Source organism: Oryzias melastigma, linkage group LG17, assembly GCF_002922805.2.
Source record: "Oryzias melastigma strain HK-1 linkage group LG17, ASM292280v2, whole genome shotgun sequence".
In the NCBI taxonomy this organism is placed as follows: Eukaryota; Metazoa; Chordata; class Actinopteri; order Beloniformes; family Adrianichthyidae; genus Oryzias; species Oryzias melastigma.
In genome coordinates this window covers 27,706,107-27,726,075 of record NC_050528.1, presented here as the reverse complement: position 1 = coordinate 27,726,075, position 19,969 = coordinate 27,706,107, and the positions used below count along the sequence as shown (strand labels likewise).

Genomic DNA, 19,969 nt, shown 5'->3' with positions numbered 1-19,969 from the left:
CCAGGCAGAGACATACAATCCTTTATTTTACATCACTGAACAATTTCAAGTCTCCTTTGATGAAACTCTCAGGTCCACAGATGACCATGATCATTTTCAAATTCATTGCTGTTCACAGACATCACAGTAAAATATTACATAGTTTATAGAAATCCATTGGAGAGCTAACAGAAAGATTGTCCCACCCACTTAGGACAGAACCGCTGATTTAGGCTGTTTTAATGAGCTTTTATTGACAATTAAGTGTTTGAGAACAATGAGAACAATGTGTCAGCTTGATTTTTACTGAGTGACTCCACATTTAAACTATGTAAATGTGGATTTGCTTACAGTAAACAGTCTTTGTCCTTGCTAGGGATAGCAGGTTAAAGGCTTCATGAAACTTTGTGAGCCCATCACGATGTCAGGACAAAACCACTGAAGACCCAAATGAGAAACTTTCATCCAAACACAGAGAAGAACCAGCAATCCAAAAAAGTAGAGACATTCGAAAGAGGAGCAACAAAGTAAAACAAAGCTTCATCCGATAAGCATCTCTCTGAGTTATTTTGCTATGTTATTTGGAACTAGAGGGCTGCACAGTGGTGCAGCGGTAGCACGTCCGCCTCAGTGAGAAGGCCTCGGTTCATATTCCGGTGTGTGTGGAGCTTGCTTGTTCTCCCCATGCATATGGGAGTTTTCTCTGGCTTCCTCTCTCAGTCCAAAAATATGCCTCATAGGTTAATTGGTGTCTCCAGATTGCCCCCTCAGTGTTTATGGGAGTGAGTGTGTTGTGTTTCTGTGTAGCCCTGTGATGGGTTGGCAAACCACCCAGGGTGAACCCTGCCCTCACCCGACGATAGTGGGATAGGCTCCAGCAACCCCGTGACCCCAAAGGACATTAAGCAACTAGGTTCTCAGATAATAATTATAATAAATCATTTTAACCAGTGTACTTGGATTTTTGCAATCCTAGTTTTAAACTCCTGCCCCACAAAAGAACACATTGTGATCATTATCAATACAAACTGACTGATTAAAGTCACATTGACGAGTACGACATTATTGTCATTTTCCACAACATTCTGACATCAAAGAGATGTTGCTTTGTTAAAAATGAAATGATAAGAGCATCCACTAAGCAGATCCCATGGATCATATGGGTCGGGGCTTTAGGGATGATTCCAAAGGCTGAATATCGATAATAATTTCCAGAATCGATTTGATGCACTCGAGCCTGAATCAATTCGATTCTGATTTTTTTTTAATTCTTTTGATTCTTCAATTCAATTTTGAGTTACAGATTTATACACATTTGTTTAGAAATACATTAATAATCTTCTATATGTTGTGAATATATTCATATTAATCTGATACAGTTCAAATACTGCTATATTTATTAGTAAAATAATGAGATTGTTAATATCATACAGTGTTACATGGATTCTCTAAAGGAGAAGTTCTAACTAAAATGTTCAGATCATTAACATTGGAAACATTGTTCTGCTTCTCCTGGAGGACGTTTCAGTTTGGACACTAGGTGGCGATCATGCTATAGCACTCCACCTTATTCCAGAAGAAGAAGACAGTATGAGGGAAAAAAATGATGTTTTAGATCCCAAATAAAAACTTTTCCTTAAAAGAGTTTGTAAAATTCGTATCTGTCAGTTTATAAAGATGTTCATTAAGTTAACAATGTTTGTTTAGGTCGAACAAGCGTTAGCATTAACAGTCCTATGGGAAATTCCATTAGACGTTAGCATCAAGCTAGCGGACTTTAGCTTTATATGCTAAATTGATTTATATTTTCATGAATCAATCATTGATCTATACAGCTTAAATTGATTCAAATGGATTAATCTATTTTAAATAACCCAGTCCTAGTCATTCACTTTCATTGACAAATGTTTGAGTGATTGGGTTTCCTTTATGTCCTTTAAGAAAGAAACGATCAAAGGATCATTGAAACTCTTCCTTTTTCTTAGGATAGATTTGGACCTCCATTTGCCGTGTCATCCTTGATTTGATCCTTTTCTTTTTCTCAAAGTGAGTGCGGACAGACTAACAGGACATGTTCCCTGGTCTGAACGTTTGCCACAGAATGGAAACATTTGTAAATCTGGGAAGGAGCTAGTATAGAAGTTAGTATTGAAGTTGAAGCTCAAAGCTTTGAGACGCCCACTTAGCTTTGGCGGGTTTATGATGAACATTGTTCTACAGTTTGTCTTTGGGCAGATTTAGATGCTGAAAGTGACACCAGCTCTACTTTGGTATGAAAGTCTTCCTGAGGCGCGCGGGCGGCTCGTGACATGACAGCGCTGAGGTGGGTGGTGGTGATGGTGAAGCTGGAGGATGGGGGTGGGGGTGGGGGGGGACACTTTGGCTTTGACGTCAGCTGCACAGAGATGTTTAAAAAGGCGCGGAACGCTCCGCGTGCAGCTCTACAGCCTGCGCTCGCGCCACTCTTTGTGCCATCCGCGTGACTCTGTGAGGTCCAGGTGCCGGGCACGCGCGCTGTCAGCGGATCCCACGAGCCAAAGTTTGGACGGAGAGCATCATCAGAGCAGAGGTGAGTGCGCGCGCGGGACGCGTCCGCAGCACGCGCGGCTCCCTCATCATGACTTCGCTCTCGTGTGTCCTCAAGGCCATGGCTGTCCACGCGCGGAGCCTTTACCTGTGGATGCTGGCTCTGTGCGCGTGCGCATCGCCGTCGACTGGGGCAGACTGCGGGAAGGAGTGCGCGCTCTGCGTGGTCCGTCTGCAGCGGCAGCAGCCTGCGTCCTCAGCTCTGGTAACTTCTGCCGTTACGCACGCTCACCGAACCGTTACGCACGCACACCGAACCGTTACGCACGCACATCAAACTTGAAGTTCTGATGAAGACGGACCTGAGTCCTTCTCCACTTCATGTGGTACACTCTCTTCTTATCCTGTGACCCCCCATCCCGCCCCAGCTGCTGCTGCATCATGACAGGCGGACATCACAGAACAGAATCCAGGAGAAAATCACAGATGGGCGGGAAATAAATCACATAAACGCAAAAATAAAGCAGAAACAATCATTAAAACATGAGGAGTGTGAGAGGGGAAGGAAGGAGAATCTTTGGACAAACTGGAAACCAAACTCTTAGACTGAGGGGAAATTACCTGTTTGAAGGTGGAGTCTTTGTGCGCGCGTGAAGCAGTGAAAACGATGAGATAAAAACGGAGAAAACACAAAAAACAAGCCAGCAGCACATCCGCACGCGGGATCCATGTTTAGTGCATGTCTCCTTCTTGGAGCTTCACGCGCACTTTAGTGTTTGAGACATCGATTGGATTCTCAGACGCTCGTTTTACGTGGGGGGTGTTGGGTGGAGGGGGGGGGGTGATCTCAGAATTGGAGTTCTGAAGGTAGAATTGGCTTTTTAATGTGATATAAAAACTCTGTAGAAAGTGTTACTCCGTCAGTTCTTCTTCATGTCCGACTCTCGGGCCCCCCAGGTGTGATTCATCTTCAATTCAATTTTCCTCTTCATTAATCCTCATCAGCCCGCAGCCTGAAAGCTCAGCAAAACCCCCACCTGTCCAATCAGAGGGAGCCCCCCCTCCCTCCTCAGCAGCAGGTTGTTCTGACAGCAGTTCCCGGGAGGGGGGGCACATTTACGGTTATTATACTCCCACCTCTGAGGTTATATGGATTCACAAATTGAAAGGATGAGTGTGATAATGGGGTGGGGGTGGTGTGTGGCGGGGGTTTAATTAAATCAGGAACAGACAGACATGCTTCTAACGCGGGAATTGTTTTTTTTTTTCTGACATCACATCAGTAGATAGCGATCCAGAAGTAGATCAACTAAAAACAAAAAAGAAAAAACACATTTACATTTGTTACAAACAATCTGAAGCCACGTCGCTCCAGATGATAGAATTGCGTGACGGACTCCGCATTCAGCCAGCAGGGGGCAGCATTGACTCCCCCACCTTCACCTCTGACGTCATCTCTCCATCTATCGGTCCATGTTCTGGGATAGAATTGCAGAAGTCCCGCTTCCTCACATTTGTTTCACATAAAATCCAAAAGACAGACTAATATTAAATTGACTTGCAGGGAGAAGCGATATGACGTAATCAGAGATGACTGACAATTGAAAGTCATGTAAGATGTCGTTTAATTGAGGGCTTTAGGCTCTTAACTGTACTTTGGAAAGTGGGAAAACAAACATATTTCCTTCTCTATTAATTAGGGCTGGGAATCGATTAAAAAAAATTAACTAATTAATTGCAAATCTGCAAAAAATTCATCGCGATTAATCGGTTAACATTTTTTTTAAGTTACAGTATTTGCCAGTTACACATTATCTGCAAATAATCATACAATGAAATCACACGCAAAATTGTACATTTAGAAAGTTTATTTTAACCCTTTGGAATCTAGGAGCTAAAACTCAGTTTTTTTTTCTAGTTTTTGAATTTTCTGTATTTTCAATTTGAAAGACTACCTGCTGCGTATTTGGTATCATTTTAATCAGCACAACCTCTCCTGTGTGACACTACCTTTATTTAGTCATTTTTCTATGTTTTATTCTCACAATAGACATAAAATCATGCAAAAACTGAAAATTCCATCTGGAAAAATTTGATTAATTTTGCTGTGGAAACCCTAAAAATGTTTAACAAACTTTTTTTACAACATAGAATAAAAGTTTTAGTAGTAATTTTATAAGAGCAACAACAATACAATTTGTCAACAAACTAATCAACATGTTTTTGAATGAAAATACAAACATAATCCAGTCTAAAGTATTTCTCTCCTTGAGACACTGCTGTCCATTTGACATTTTTCCTGGAATTCTGTTTTTTTATTTTTTTCAGATTTTTCTTTTTTTATAATAATCTTTCTTTATTATTCTTGTAAAAAATGATAAAAAAAAAATTTGTGGGTAGAAAACTCCTGCTGGATTTCAGGTGGGCTCGGCTGAAATCTACACAGGTGGGGGCTGTCTGTCCATTCTGAACTGCTCACCTTCGGCGACGTTGTGAAGAACCGCAGAATTTCCTCAATTTTTAGACAACCCCGGTGCTCGTTATTGTGGAAAATTCATGCAGATCCCCATCCCAAAATAGTGACAATGGTCGGTTTCCTCATTGTTTGATTTCTAATAGCAGACAGATCGTGTCGCTCCACCACGCGCCCCTCATGGCGGGCACACTGCTGCTGCTCAGCATTAGCAGACACGTTTATTCTCCGACTTATTTATTAAAAAAAAAACATTGCTTTTGTCCCAAAACTACAAATAAATACCATATTATCTCTGTAATTTAATAAAATGTAAATCACAGAACGTAAAACAAATGTATGTTTATTTTAGACAGTTTTATAACGCTGATCTCACAGCTGCACGGCAGGACGCCTGAAGGCAAATTAATACATATTAACAAATTAATTATCTTCTATTAATCGCTCACTTTAACTTTCACAGCCCTAATATTAATACTTTTTTTGCCAAAAAAACTTTTTTAAATGTAGTCAATTTAGATAATTTGCTTCAAAGGAAAAGTTTTACTGTTAAAATGTCTCGTTTTTTAATCAAAAAGACAAAAGAACAGAAAGTATTTTTTATATTATTTGATTTGATACATGATGAACTGGAAACTTTTAGTGAAGCCAAGAATAACAAATATTTTGTACTAACTGTGTCTGTATTAGTCATTTGTTCTCATTCATTCTTGCATTAAATAATGTAGGATTGCCCAAAACTCACAGTTGATTTCTGTCATTATGTTCAGGCTTGTATTTCTAAAACTTTGAAGAACGTGAACTCTTATTGAACTCTTATTTCATTGACTGACATTGTCTCAGTATTCAACAGTTCGTTCACACATTTTGAGTTTATCTTTTAAGATAAAGAATCACTTTTCTAATAACATCTTCTCACCTTTCACTCACTCTGAAAACACACTTTCAAACGTTTTATCTTTAAAAAAATGACATGAAATTCACAGATTTTTTTTACTTCAAATCATTCTGTTACCAAATGACTCTTGTTAAAAATTACCAGAATATCTCAGCTTTTTAGCCTCTAAATGTTGCTGTGAACCAATCAGACGGAATGATTGAGGCAGGTAAAAACTCTGATTGTGGCTTCATACTAACATCATAAGGAGGACTCAAACACAGAACGGGGACTTTAATGGGTACAATCTCAATTTTTTTAATAAATAAATCTAAATAATGTTTCGAAAACCAAAGAATAAATCTGAAAAACTAAAACTCAAACTGGGGGAGAAAAGACAGAGACCCTGACAACCACTAACTGGTTTTAAATAGACTTAAGGGAGTGATTAAGAGAAATCGAAACAGCTGGAAGTTAAAGAGACTCAAACCCGGTGTGTTCAAGGCACAGTTAAGTTGTTAGCACTGGAAGCTGAAATACTAAACATGAAATGAAAAAAAAATAATTAAATGAAAGACAAACTAGGAGAATTTAAAGAAGTTCAAAGATCTGTCAGAGGAATCTTGCAACAGCTTGGCTGAATAACCAACATGGTTTTAATTTAAATTAATAATTAACACATTTATTCAATTTATTTTAACATGATAATTTAATAAACTGAAACAAAAACAAATGAAATCCTTTTTGGGAAACAAATAAAAGCGGCAACAGAAAAGCTCTTTGTTAGATTTGCTGAACATTTTTAAGAAAAACAGACTCACTTTAAAACTGTTGATGGCTTGAATAAAACTCTTCAGAAAAAAAACGTGTTTTATTCAGAAGATTTTTTTAACTTGATCAAATCTCAAAAGTGGACTCTCTACTGCAGCCTTGATTGATGAGCTATAAAAAAACAGAAAGATACGTATCATTCGTTTGTCAAATTAAAACTACAAATGAAAAGAGGGGGAAGGACAGCTTTATTTATTTATCAATTTCTAAACTACTGTAGTAAAATGAATAACTTTGATGTTTCCATTAAAAAAATGAAGCAAACACATAGTGAATGTTTAAATTCACTTTCTAAGAAAAGTGTTCAATCACGAGGTGGGAAACCACAAAAAGAGGAACTTGTTCTGTTTTTGATTTATCACTTTGATGGGAACACAAAGAATTTATCTGTTTCTCTATAATAGTTTAGAAAATGATAGACAGTCATGTAATATTCTTTTTTTTCAATTACTTTACTTTTAAAAACGAATGATACATGCATCCAGGTATGGGGTCCGTATTGCCCTAACAACGGTATCGGAGCTGGACCAATAGAAAAGTTGCCAATCACATGGAAGGCCTCCACGAGCGCGCAGGAGTGGTTCCACGAGCGCGCAGGAGTGGTTCCACGAGCGCGCAGGAGTGGTTCCACGAGCGCGCAGGAGTGGTTCCACGAGCGCTCAGGAGTGGTTCCACGAGCGCTCAGGAGTGGTTCCACGAGCGCGCAGGAGTGGTTCCACGAGCGCTCAGTAGTGGTTCCACGAGCGCTCAGGAGTGGTTCCACGAGTGCGTAGGACTACACGAGCGCTCAGGAGTGGTTCCACGAGCGCTCAGGAGTGGTTCCACGAGCGCTCAGGAGTGGTTCCACGAGTGCGTAGGACTACACGAGCGCTCAGTAGTGGTTCCACGAGCGCTCAGGAGTGGTTCCACGAGCGCTCAGGAGTGGTTCCACGAGCGCGCAGGAGTGGTTCCACGAGCGCTCAGGAGTGGTTCCACGAGCGCTCAGGAGTGGTTCCACGAGCGCTCAGGAGTGGTTCCCGCAGGAGTGGTTCCACGAGCGCGCAGGAGTGGTTCCACAAGTGCGTAGGAGTGGTTCCACGAGCGCTCAGTAGTGGTTCCACGAGTGCGTAGGACTACAGGAGCGCTCATGGAGGCAGAATTGTGCTTGTGGAACATTCATTAGAGTTTGATATACGATCGTGGGAGACTTTTGGCAGAAATTTAACGCCTTAAAATCTGTAATGACTTAGAATCCAATCCAGGTTTATCCATCAGATCAAGTGTGCAGATGTGAACATACTCATTCAGTCTCTGGCCCTAAACAAACAAGTAGATCCGGCAAAATAGGAGCCAAATTTGAGTCTTTTTACAAGAAATGCAGAGAAGATACAAACCAAACAATGAGATTCTGATCAGCTGAATCTGGAACAAGGAAGTGAACCGACGGGTTTGTCAGCTGTGAATATGACTGTACACTGAGTCAATATTTTGCTGCTCAGCTTCCCTAAAATCTCCATGAAAGGTTTGTAACATGAAGCTGAACTCTTACAGCTGTGAATGTCTGAATTCAGCATCTACAGTCAATCTGTCAGTTGTTCTTCTGTTACGTTGTTAGTAAATAGTGTATTGAGGCTGTCAGTAGTTATTTGTGCTGTCAACTCTTCTCTTTTTTATCGTTTGACTGGTTAGTTAGCCATGACAGATGGAGCAGCGTCTTCTTTAGCTTTACAGGGATATACCATGATTTTCTGAGGCCTTTCAGAGTGAGCTATATCCATACATATGATCATATATTACCTTTGGAACACTGAAAACCAAATTATTTATGAAATAATGGTTAATTTTGTGAATTACTTTCTACCCGCAAGTAAACAACTCGATACCTGAAGCTCCGCCTCCCGCTGGGAGTGGGTGCCGCCCATTTCATGACGTCATCCTGGAGTCTTTGGTGTCTTCATTTTTCAAAGATGGATGCACATATCGGGGGTGGGGGGTCTTTAAGGAGCCCCACGTCTAAAGTAATGAACAGCTGTTTGAGCTGGAATGTCTTGAAGACACAACTGGAACATACACTTGATCTGTATCTAAAATGAAAGTTTTTGCTGATCAACTCTAGCTCTGTGGAGAAATTGAGTGTTGGTGTTAGACTGGGGGCGGAGCTTTCACAGCAGACTCTTCCTGAAAGGGGCGGTCTCACTCTGTGACATCAGCATGTGAGGACCCGCTCGTTTTCGTGGGTATGGGAGGGGCTCAGCTAAGAGTGCAGGTTTATAGAGGATCACTCAGAAATGCTTGAACGGATCAAAATACCACTTTGGGGTTCTTTAAGGTGATGCTCTCACTGATGGAAGGAGGTTTCTGCTTAGAATGGCCCCACTAATCCATTCCCTCTGTATGGATCAGTCTGGATCAGTCGTCCAGTCCCCAATGCAGAAAGCAGACCCAAAGCATGATGTTTCCACCCCCATGCTTCACAACAGATTTGGTGTTCTTGGGATGAAGAACATGACATTCTCCTAATCGTCCCGTGGATCCTCCAGATTATCTCTGGAGATTTTTAGATAGGCCTGGATAAGAGAAGAGCCTTTTGGATTGTATCTTCACAAATGTTGTAACCTTAGTTACTGATGTGCCAGCTCTCTTCAGCTCATTGGCCGATTCCTCATGTAGTTCTTAGTTGTTTCCTCACCATTATTACTATCATAAAAAACCTTGAACTGTTATTGTTAGAATAACTGCAGACAATTATAAATGAGGGATCACTATAAATAACTCTAGTCTTGTTTTTTGCAGAACCAATAGCTATCTGTCTTCTTGTTGACTCATTTTAACATATTTTATTAGGTTTTCTGAACAGGTTTGTTGCTTCCTCGTCCTTTTTTTTAAAGTAGATGTTCTAAACCAGAGATCAGCAACCTTTAACAGTAAAAGAGCCATTTGGGCTCGTTTTCTACTCATCAAAACCTAGAAGGAGCCGTGTAGTCTTACTTTAGCCTTTAAGAAATTTGGATTTGCTTTCATGACCTTCTTTTTTCTAAAAAATAAATCTGAATTATGTACATTTTTGGCACAAACAAAAGAAAATATATAAAAAGAACCTAGCATCTTCCACAATTTGATTTTTTTTTTTTACTTCTTTTCAAAATAAAAGCTGCTCTGTGCCAAACAGGATCTTCTCTCAGTGCAGTTCTGGACAGCTAGTTACCAATGTTGTGCAGCACAAGATAATATGTGTTTTTAACTCATAAAAGATCACACTTTTTACCAAAGTTTTTCTTTGCATATAAATCTGTTCATTCTGGAGGTAGAGTTGATCAAACAAGACGTCTTCAGGTCAACAGGATGTAAAAACCTACATAGTTTATCATCTATATGAACCTCAGACATCAATTTATAAATTTAACTCATCTAAATTAAATAAATGCTAATTAAGTAATGCTTACTTTAAAGAAATTGACATTTTATTTTTCTTTTATTTCTTAATTTGTTTTGCAGTCTTACACTGCTGGGTTTTGTTATTTTAGTTTGTGGTTGAATCTCGATAGTCTTAGTTTGCGAGCTTTGTTTATTTGTTTTCTTTTGGTAGTTTTAGTTAGGCAGCCATTAGCTGACTCAGCCATGTCAATCGTCTGAGTCAGCAGCTCCCTGACTTATTTTATGTTTGAGCAGAGAGCGACAATGGGGGGATAAAAGAGCCACCTGAGGATCTGGAGCTGCAGGTTACAGACTCCTGATCTAAATGTTCATTTTTAGGATTAGGATCAAACTGATTAAAGCTGAAGGTTTGTGCTCCCAGTGCCTTTACCTCTACCAAAAATTAGCATTATCATTATGAAACCATATTGACCCACGTCTCAAAGTCAAATCCTTTGCTGGTATATTTATCACTTTGTAATATGTTCTACAAATAAAATAAAGTGACGTAAAAGCAATACAGGAGTCAACATAAGACATGCAGTTAGGAGATAGCACTTTTCTAAAGTGAGGAATTACTTTTGTACAACAATAGAAAGTTATGTTTTATATTTAGGAAATAATTTGCACAGTACAGGTCACAGCAAACTCAAAGCTTTTGGTTTGTTGCTAAACAACTGTGTTTCTGATCATCATGCTATGATGACAGACATGAGAGACCATGAGGGAAGGGAAAATGAAAGGGGGCAAAAGAGACGGTGCACAATGTGCTCAGACAGCATAGAACAGACATAGACCTCCATAACTGAACCTCTTCACTGTCCACTGTGTACTCATTTTCAAACAAAATGGTTAAATTGGAACAAGCAGCAGAACACATTCAGATGGAGTGTTTATCATGGCAGAGGATTTGAATAAAGTATTGAGATATGGCTCGCAGTAGACGTGATAGTGTCTTGGGACATGTTTTGTGGATTGTGTCGTGGAAGTGACTAAGCTTTTCACAAACATCACAAAGATTACTATCTCGGTAGTAGATATATCGCATTACCTGTGATAATGCTGGTGTGAATGCTGTAGGCTGAATATGGCTGCTGAAGATGCTGAAATTGATAGCTAAAAAAGCTGAAGTTGGTAGCGGAAAACACTGGAGCTAATAGCTAAACTCACTAAAGCTAATACCCAGTTGTAATATTAGCTAAATGGCAAATTAGCTTAAAAGACTTAAAAAAAACTTAGGTCAGCCAAAACAGCTAGCATGTAGCTGAAAAAGTAGCTGAACTTCATAATAGCCAAAAAAAAAAAAAAAACGAAAAAAGCTTCAATTAGCCAAAACAGCTAGCATGTAAATATTAGCCTAACTCCAAGATAGCCGAAAAAAACTTAGAAAATGCTAAATAGTCCAAAAAGCTAGCAGAATGCCAATTTTTAAAAGTTTAAAACCATAACTTTTTAACATAAATATGAATAATAAAATGTCAGGAATATTATTCCAGAATAAATCAACTTAAACCTTAAGTAACTTTCAATATTTTTTCTCTCCTTAAACATATATTTTGTCAAAATTATACAAGTTAGAAATAAGCAGAAGATAACATCTGGTCACTAATAACATTAAAATAAAATGATCTGGAGGGCCGGATATAGTTACCCAGAGGGCCGGATCCGGCCCCCGGGCCTTGACTTTGACACATGTGATGTAAACTGATGGAGAGGGTCGGCGGATGCTGAAGGTCATAGTGCAAAGAGATCACTGACTTTCTGCACAGTCAATCACTTCAGAGCTCCAACCTTCATGCGACCTTCAGATTATCCCAAGTCCCGAGAGCTTCATGGAATGAGTGTCCATGGCCAAGCAGCTGCATCATGCCACATTAGTGCAACACAAAGCATGGATGCTGTGGTGTAAAACATGCAGCCACTGGACTCTAGAGCAGTGGAGACACCTTCTCTGGAGACATGAATCACACTTTTCTATCTGGAAAGCTGATGGACCGTCTGGGTTTGGAGGTTGCAGGAGAACGGGACGTTTCAGACTGCATTGGTGGAGGAGGACTGATGGTGTGGGCTTATTTTTCAGACCCCTCAGTTTAAGGAACTTAGAATGCTTCAGGATACCAAAGCATTTTGGACAATTCCATGCTTCCAACCTTGTGGGAACAGTTTGGAGCGGGCCCTTCATCTTCCAACATGACTGAGCACCAGAGCACAAAGCGAGGTCCATACAGACATGGAGGACAGAGTCTGGACTGGACTGGCCTGCAGAGTCCTGATCTGAACCTGATAGAACACTTCTGGGATGAGTTAGAGCGGAGACTGAGAGCCAGACCTCCTCCACCAACATCAGTGTATGACCTGACCAATGAGCTTTTGGAAGAATGATCCAAAATTCCCATAAACACTCCTCAACCTTGTGGACAGCCTTCCCAGAAGAGTTGAAGCTGGAATAGCAGCAAAAGGTGGAGCAACATCACATTGAACTCCATGGGTTAGGAATGGGATGGTTCAAAGTTTGAAAAAAGATAAAATGTCTTCTCACTATTTGGGCAGACGAAAACACAAAAATGCAGAGTTTTTTTCCATGTGTATCTAAAGAACCTAAAGGTGCAGGGTTTTGAGCATCATCAGCCACTCAACAGTGAAGAAATACTTTGAAAGGTCAAGTATTCCCAGAGGTTGTCCTCTACAATGGTAGGCTTAGGTGATGTCTTAGGTCTGCAACCTGCAGCTCCGGAGCCTCATGTGGCTCTTCCATCCCTGTATTATGGCTCTGTAGTTCTAAAAAATACTAATGATTCAAATAAATGATTGATTACTTATTTCAGTTTTGCCATTTCTGTTTCGATTTTTAATATGTCAAAACGCAGAGAAAATGATCTCATAGAATTTCCTTAGAAATGTTCTTTAAATTTGTGTTTTTTTTGTCACGTTAGTTAAATAAAAATCTCCACAATTGTTATATTTTGGTAAATTACTCAAAAGTGGTTAAAGTTTTAAACACATGCAGTGTAAAACAACTACAAATGATCTAGAATTTTTAATTTTGTGCCTCACATCTTAAAAAATGAGAAAAAAAGCTGTTTATTTTGATTTTTTAAAATTTCTTATTTCAATAACTGGATTCTTCTTCAATGTTGTTTAATTTAAAGTAAAATGAGAAAAATAATGGTTGTGCATCAAAATCCTAATGATAAAAAGCATCATGTTTGACTATCCTGCATCTTATTTTGAAATTACCCTGCAAGATCTTAATTGGTGTATTTTATTTTGAAAGGAACTTGTGTGTGCTGCTGACAAAAGTAAAAGAAATAACAGTTCTAAAAACATATAGACAGTGTTGCAATTCAATATTTTAATATTTTGAATCTACATTTTTAAAATGATTTGTAATATTGTGTATTTCTAAATGATGACGTAGGACTTTGCAGCTCTCTCTGGATTTGGTTCTGTAAGAAACTGGACCAGATGGCTCTTTTAGTGTTAAAGGTTGCAGTCTTAGGTGGTCAATTAGACCAAGAGCAGTCTAAAACCAACAGCCCTGTACCCAAAACTGGTGGGTATACCTCGTGGATGAGCCTGTTCCTATTGGAGTCAGCTGACCTAGCCTGAAAACAACAACGTGACATCACCTTCCAACAGGCCTACCAGCCACAAGAAGGATCACAAGTGCAGTTTGGTTCAGAGTTGGATGCCTCAGTGGCTCAAACAATGGCCACAAACTCCGCCCATTGGGTTGAGTAGTTGTGGCTAAAGGTAGTTGAGCCCATCTCCAAACAGTTTAGGCTCTAAAGTCAGGCTAAGTGAAGAGGGTTACTATTCCACTCTGGAGTTGGTGACCTGATTTGGATGTATTCTGTTTTCAATCTTAGTTACCAAATGTTGCAGTTAACTCTGGTTAGCAAGAAGGTCTGAGTGACTGAGATTCATATAAATCACATGTGTCAAGGTCAAGGCCCGGGGGCCGGATCTGGCCCTCCAGGTAATTAAATCTGGCCCTCCAGATCATTTTATTTTATTGTTATTAATGGTTCGATGTTATCTTGTGCTTATTTCTAACTTGTATAATTTAAAAAATATACATTTTTATGGAAAGTCACATTTTTAAAGTTATTTAAGGTTTAAGTTGATTTATTCTGGAATAATATTCCTCCCTGTTTATTATTCATAATTATGTTAAAAAGTTACTGATTTAAAGTTTTGAAAATTTGAATGTTTCTAGCTTTTTGGGCTATTTTGCATTTACTAAGATTTTTTAAGCTATTTTAGGGTTTAGCTAATATTTCAGCTACATGCTAGCTGTTTTGGATAATTTTGTTTTTTTTTCTGTTTTTTGGGGCTATTTTGAAGTTTAGCTATTTTTTCAGCTATATGCTAGCTGTTTTTACTAACCTATGTTTTTTTGGGCTAATTTAGCATTTGGCTAATATTTTAGCTGACAAGCAGCTTCAGCATTTTCAGCTATCAACTTAAGAGTTTTCAGCTGTCAGGTTTTTTTTAGCATCTTCAGCAGCCAAATTCAGCTTACAGCATTCACACTAGAATTATCACAGGTAATGCTACATATCTAGTTCATAATTACGTTAAAACGTTATGATTTTAAAGTTTGAAAAATTTAGTTTTAGTGTTCAATAAATGTTTATCCTGTTCGGTACGCGAAACACCAGCGAGACTCCAGACAGTCTGTCCTGAGTTTCTTAATTCCTTGGGTTTCTGGGGCTGTCTTTCTTGACACGCCTTTGCATGATCATTTGGATGTCAGAGATTGTGTCTCTGGACTGGAAGACCAGGTTGGGGTGTCCCTTTGGAAGGGAGAATGGGAGAGTCAACTATAAGGGAGTCACACGTGGAATGTTAGCTAAATATAGCATAAAGAGTTCTGTTTGTGACAAGAAAAAGTTACATAATTTACAGTCATAACTATTAGACATGTTATGGCTCAGTTAATGCAACATGGTGAGATAAAGAGAGTTTGAAACTGTTTTTTTCAAGGTTTTTATGAATAATTTACAGTCAAGAGTATTAGATAAAATATGGTATTTGCCAGTTATTACAATATAGTGGATTCATTTCCATAATTCCATTCAAGAAATAAAACTTTTTTAGATTCAGGGCCAACTCTTTAATTGAGTTCAAGTATTTATTTGTTAATTTTTACATAAATTGGGGTTCAAGCTCATGAAACCCACAAAAACGGGATATTAGAAACATAGAATACTGAGGAGAAATATGGCCAAACTCTGCAGCACATGAAATTTTGAACTGAATTTGTCCAACTGGTCATCTACTGAACTCAAAGCTCCTGGTTCCCCAGAGGTCATTAAACTGGTTCAGTTTGAATTAATCGTCTCCGTTCAATATGAGGAAGACGTGATAACTATCCAGGAGACCACCACTGATCCCCTCCATAGTCCGGGTAAGACATTAAAGTTCACAGCTAAGGAGGCTGGCTGGTCACTGATCGATGTGTCCAACCAGATCATGGACAACATGTGTCAGGAGAAGATGCAGCAGCAAAAGAGACGACTGTGGTCTTCAGCCGATTATCAAAAACCAGCAGACATCCAGAAAGAGAGGGATAAGATGGTGAAACCTCTACATTCTGATGCATTCAGGAGATGGACAACAACTGTCAGGTTCCTCGGGTCAAACCACTTCTGAGTCTGAACCAACGGAAGAAACATCTCAACTGGATCAAGGAGATGAAGGGCTGGACTGTTGGCTGGAGGTCCAAGCTGCTGATGAAGGGAAAGTGTTTCTTTCATTTGGGAATCACGGTCCAAGAGTTTGGAGGAAGACGTGAGGAGCAGAACCCAAACTGCTGGAGGTCCAGACTGAAATCTCCAGCCATGATTTGGACAGTAATGTCTAACGCTAACAGAATGTTCTACAGGACTTCATGATTCCTTCTGCTGAGGATCTGGATGGAGATTCAGATTTCATCTTCCATTAAAAAAAATAACACTATGTTTTAATTGATTTGATTAATAATGAGTCTCTATTATTTTTCTTTTGCAATAACTGAGAAGTAAAGGGTGATTTCTCCATAGGATTCTAATTTTCTATATCGCAGAAAAATGGCGGCTGAATTGACTTAATTTTGTTGGAACTGGAACTGAAGCATTTTCTAAGGATAACGTCATTCCTGCTGTGTCCAGCTTTCTCTTATACAGTCAATGGTTTTTGCATTGAGTGATTATTTGATGTGACTTGCACATGAGGGTCACCATACACTTGACAAACCGATGACTAACTTTTTCCTTTTGTTCTTTAATGAATTCTTCACAGATTTTGAGCTCACCTGCCTGCTTCCTGTTCTCTACAGTCACTAACTGAGCTTGTTCTTCTAACAGCAGATGTTTTAGGGATTTTTCAAGTTTGTGTGTTTCCTGAGAACACGACCGGTCATGGCAGATGATCCGCCTTACTGAGTTCGGATCTGCAAGAGCTTTGTTTCTAAATCTACAATTCATCTACACTTAGTACAAAACTTACATGAAAAACCCATTTGATATAACCTCATTTATGTAGCGCACTACTATGTTACCATTAAAAAACCCTGTTCTTTTTCATATCAAGACAAAACTAGATTATAACAACCTGGGAAGTTTGAAATGTATTGGATTATAACAGTTTGTCGTTAAGGGCTTTGTAAACAAACTGAATTAAATATGGTGTAGAATGCATTGGGATTATGATGTTTTAGTTTTGATGTTTGAGTTTTCGATGTCCGCAAACTAGTTCTTGCTTCAGTGCAGTTCATTCTAGTTCCAGTGTTTTTGTTCTTTGATTTACTGTAACTTTTCAACTGTTAACATGATCATCGTAGCGAGCTCCACTGTAGCATGCTAGCAAGCTTGTAAGCTTCTCTGTATCAAAGTACTGACCGCCTGTAGCATGCTAGCGAGCTCCAATGTAGCATGCTAGCATGCACCGCTGTATTGAGCTAGCGAGGTCCGCTGTTCACAAGGCGGCTGGATAGCATAGCGAGCCTACCCACTGAGTGTCCACTTAAGCCTCTGCAACCTGCAGCTCCAGATCCCCATGTCTCTTTTATCTCTCCATTGTGGATCCTTGATCAAACATAAAATAAGTCATGGAGACTGCTGACCCAGACATGTCGACTGTTGGAGTCAGCAGCTCCTGATAATGGCTGCCTTACCAAAACTACCTAAAGAAAACAAATAAACAAAACAAAGCCAGAAAGCTAAGACTACCAAACCCCAAACTAAAATAACAAAACCTAGCAGAGTAAGACTGTCGAGGAGTAAGAGGGGGAAAGAACAAAAATTCAAGAAAAATAAAATACATTTTTTTAAAAGGAAGGATAACTTAATTAGCATGTATTTAACTTAGATGAGTTAAATGTATGAATTAAAGGCTGAGGTTCACATAGATGATAAACTATGTAGGTTTTTACATCCTGTTGACCTGAAGACGTCTTGTTTGATCAACTCTACCTCCAGAATGAACAGATTTTATATGCAAAGTAAAACTTTGGTAAAAAGTTTGACCTTTTATTAGTTAAAACAGGATGAAAATAAAGTTCTGACCGCTGATTTGTATTTCCCCCCAGGCGTGCTCATTGGAGTGTGGGGGAGGGCTGGACAGCCAGAGACTGCGACTCTGCCAGGACTTTCTGCTGGGGGAAGGGAGAAGTTTTCTTCTGGATGCTGAGCTTCGAACCCAGCAGGAGGGTGAGGGCGCCATTCTGCCGATTGAAGATGCCGCAGTGCCCCCCCAAGAAATGGATCAGAAGTTTGACAACTTTAAAAAACGCTATGGGGGTTTCATGTCCCGTCGCTCTCCGACGCCAGAGGGGGTCCTGGACGACGCAGAAAACCAGGAAGAGGAGGAAAATATCCGCTTGGAGATCCTGAAGCTCTTTAGCACAGCGGGGGAACACAGCAGAGAGAGGGAGGGTCAGGGGGGGGAAGCCGTGAAGAGGTACGGAGGTTTTATGCGTCGAGCTGAAGGAGGGGAGGGCACAGGTAGTCTGCTGGAAGCCGTGTTAGATCGGGGGCTGAAGAAGCGCTATGGAGGCTTCATGAGGCGCGTGGGGAGGCCGGAGTGGCTGGTGGACGGCACCAAGAACGGGGGGGTGTTCAAAAGGGCCTGGGAGAATGGCAGTGGGCTGCAGAAGAGGTATGGGGGTTTCATGGATTAGGAATCTGCACCCCATCACCACATAGTCTGGACTTAATGAGTTTAAGTCAGCCCCCACCATCCTGACACCACCCAAACATCTGCTTTGATGTAATGTGTTTGTGCTTATTTTATTGTTTCACTGTCCTAGAATGACCCAAATATAGAAATACATTTTCATCCATACGTTCATGATATTATTTATTAAAAGAGTCTGTTGATTGATGTGTTCTTGTTGAGTTCATGATTTTTTTAATCAGTTCAGAATTGAAATGATGAGGATGCGATTCCTCATTACCAGGCTGTGGAGCTGAAAACCTCAGTTTGATTAGCCTCATTTATGACACTTACACACTAAAACAAATGATTTTCTCAAACCTTTGGCCTCACACTGAAATCAGACACGTGTGTGAATCATCTCAGACAGCTTTGAAACCTTTCACAACCTCTGCATAATTCGTAGCGTTCTCTATTTCTGTACTTAATAAAAAGAAATCAAATCTGACTTTTCTCCTCATTAAGATACACTTTTACTCCCATTTCTCTCTGTAGAACAAGGCTGTCAAAATCCAAAACACACAATAGGTCATATGCCGAACAGAAATAACATTTATTGAACACACTAAAATTTAATTTTTAAAACTTTAAAAATGTAACTTTTTAACATAATTAAGAACTAGAAATATAGCATTACCTGCAATAATGCTAGAGTGAATGCTGTAAGCTGAATTTGGGTTCTGAAGATGCTAGTGATGATAGCTGAAAATGCTGAAATTGATGGCTAAAAACACTGAAGCTGATATAATATAGACTGATATATTATAGACTTGGTTCAAATTGGCTGAGATTGGCGATAAACTTCACATCTTGATTTGGTTTGGTTTAATTTCACAGAGAACACTCACAAGAGTAAAACAAAGAGTGAAGTGGACCAAACTACCTGACATGCAGCCTCAGTATGTTAGGATGCTGTTGGCCCAATAGAACTGTGACCATTAGGAATATAAACACAACAAAGAAAACTGATGACTCTAGTTCATCTTCTAGCTATTGAAATAATGAACTGCATAATCATAAACACCTTATCCTCCTCACTACACCACTGGCTCTAGAATGAAATCATGAAATGGGCGGCAGCCACACGACAGGCGGAGCCTCAGGAATCAAGTCGTTTTATTTCTCGGTAGGAGAAAAACTCAAGAAGAATAACTACAAGTAATATTTCATGAATAATTTGTTTTTTAGTGTTCCAAACGTAATATATGACCATATAAATGGATAGTTCACTCTGAAAGACTTAAGAAGATCACAGTATGGCCCCTTAAATATCCAGACTTCCCTGGTTTTATGCCTTCTCCAGCTTAGTACATTTCAAATGTGGTAAGCTGGGTTTTTGTTAGAGAGAAATCATTTTAGATTTTTGAAGAGGGGACGCATGAACTGTGTCAATTTAGCTAAAATGCTTGAAAAATACCCATTTCTCATTGCAAAGACAATGTTTCCTGGAAACCTGCAACTGGTACTCAACCAGCAGGTATGATCAGGAGTTATGACTTCACAACAGGTGAAGGATGAACATTAAAATGAAATCGACGTCATCTGAAAAAGAGACAAAACGATAAGAATGACAAGAACATGGGAGAAGTTCAGCCACCTGAGCGCAGCAACAAAGAACACCAGAACGTGCTGTCAAATGATCCAGAATCACAAAACAAAACATGACCTGTACCAAAAGAACAACCACCTGG

At 39.6% G+C, this 19,969-nt stretch overlaps 1 protein-coding gene across 1 annotated transcript; it reads left to right on the top strand.

Annotated features, from left to right (window-relative positions):
• The first annotated feature begins 2,388 nt into the window (after positions 1-2,388).
• On the top strand, positions 2,389-18,446 carry LOC112150674 (proenkephalin-A). Its single transcript, XM_024279136.2, has 3 exons — positions 2,389-2,548; positions 2,624-2,770; positions 17,653-18,446. The coding sequence occupies exons 2-3, from the start codon at positions 2,627-2,629 to the stop codon at positions 18,241-18,243; spliced, it is 735 nt and encodes a 244-aa protein (XP_024134904.1). The 5' UTR covers positions 2,389-2,548; positions 2,624-2,626; the 3' UTR covers positions 18,244-18,446.
• Positions 18,447-19,969: the final 1,523 nt, after the last annotated feature.

Bases quoted from the DNA above. Each gene is read 5' to 3' on its own strand.
- LOC112150674 (XM_024279136.2), top strand. From the start codon at position 2,627: ATGGCTGTCCACGCGCGGAGCCTTTACCTGTGGATGCTGGCTCTGTGC. The intron at 2,771-17,652 runs GTAACTTCTGCC...ATTTCCCCCCAG, and splicing joins AGCCTGCGTCCTCAGCTCTG to GCGTGCTCATTGGAGTGTGG.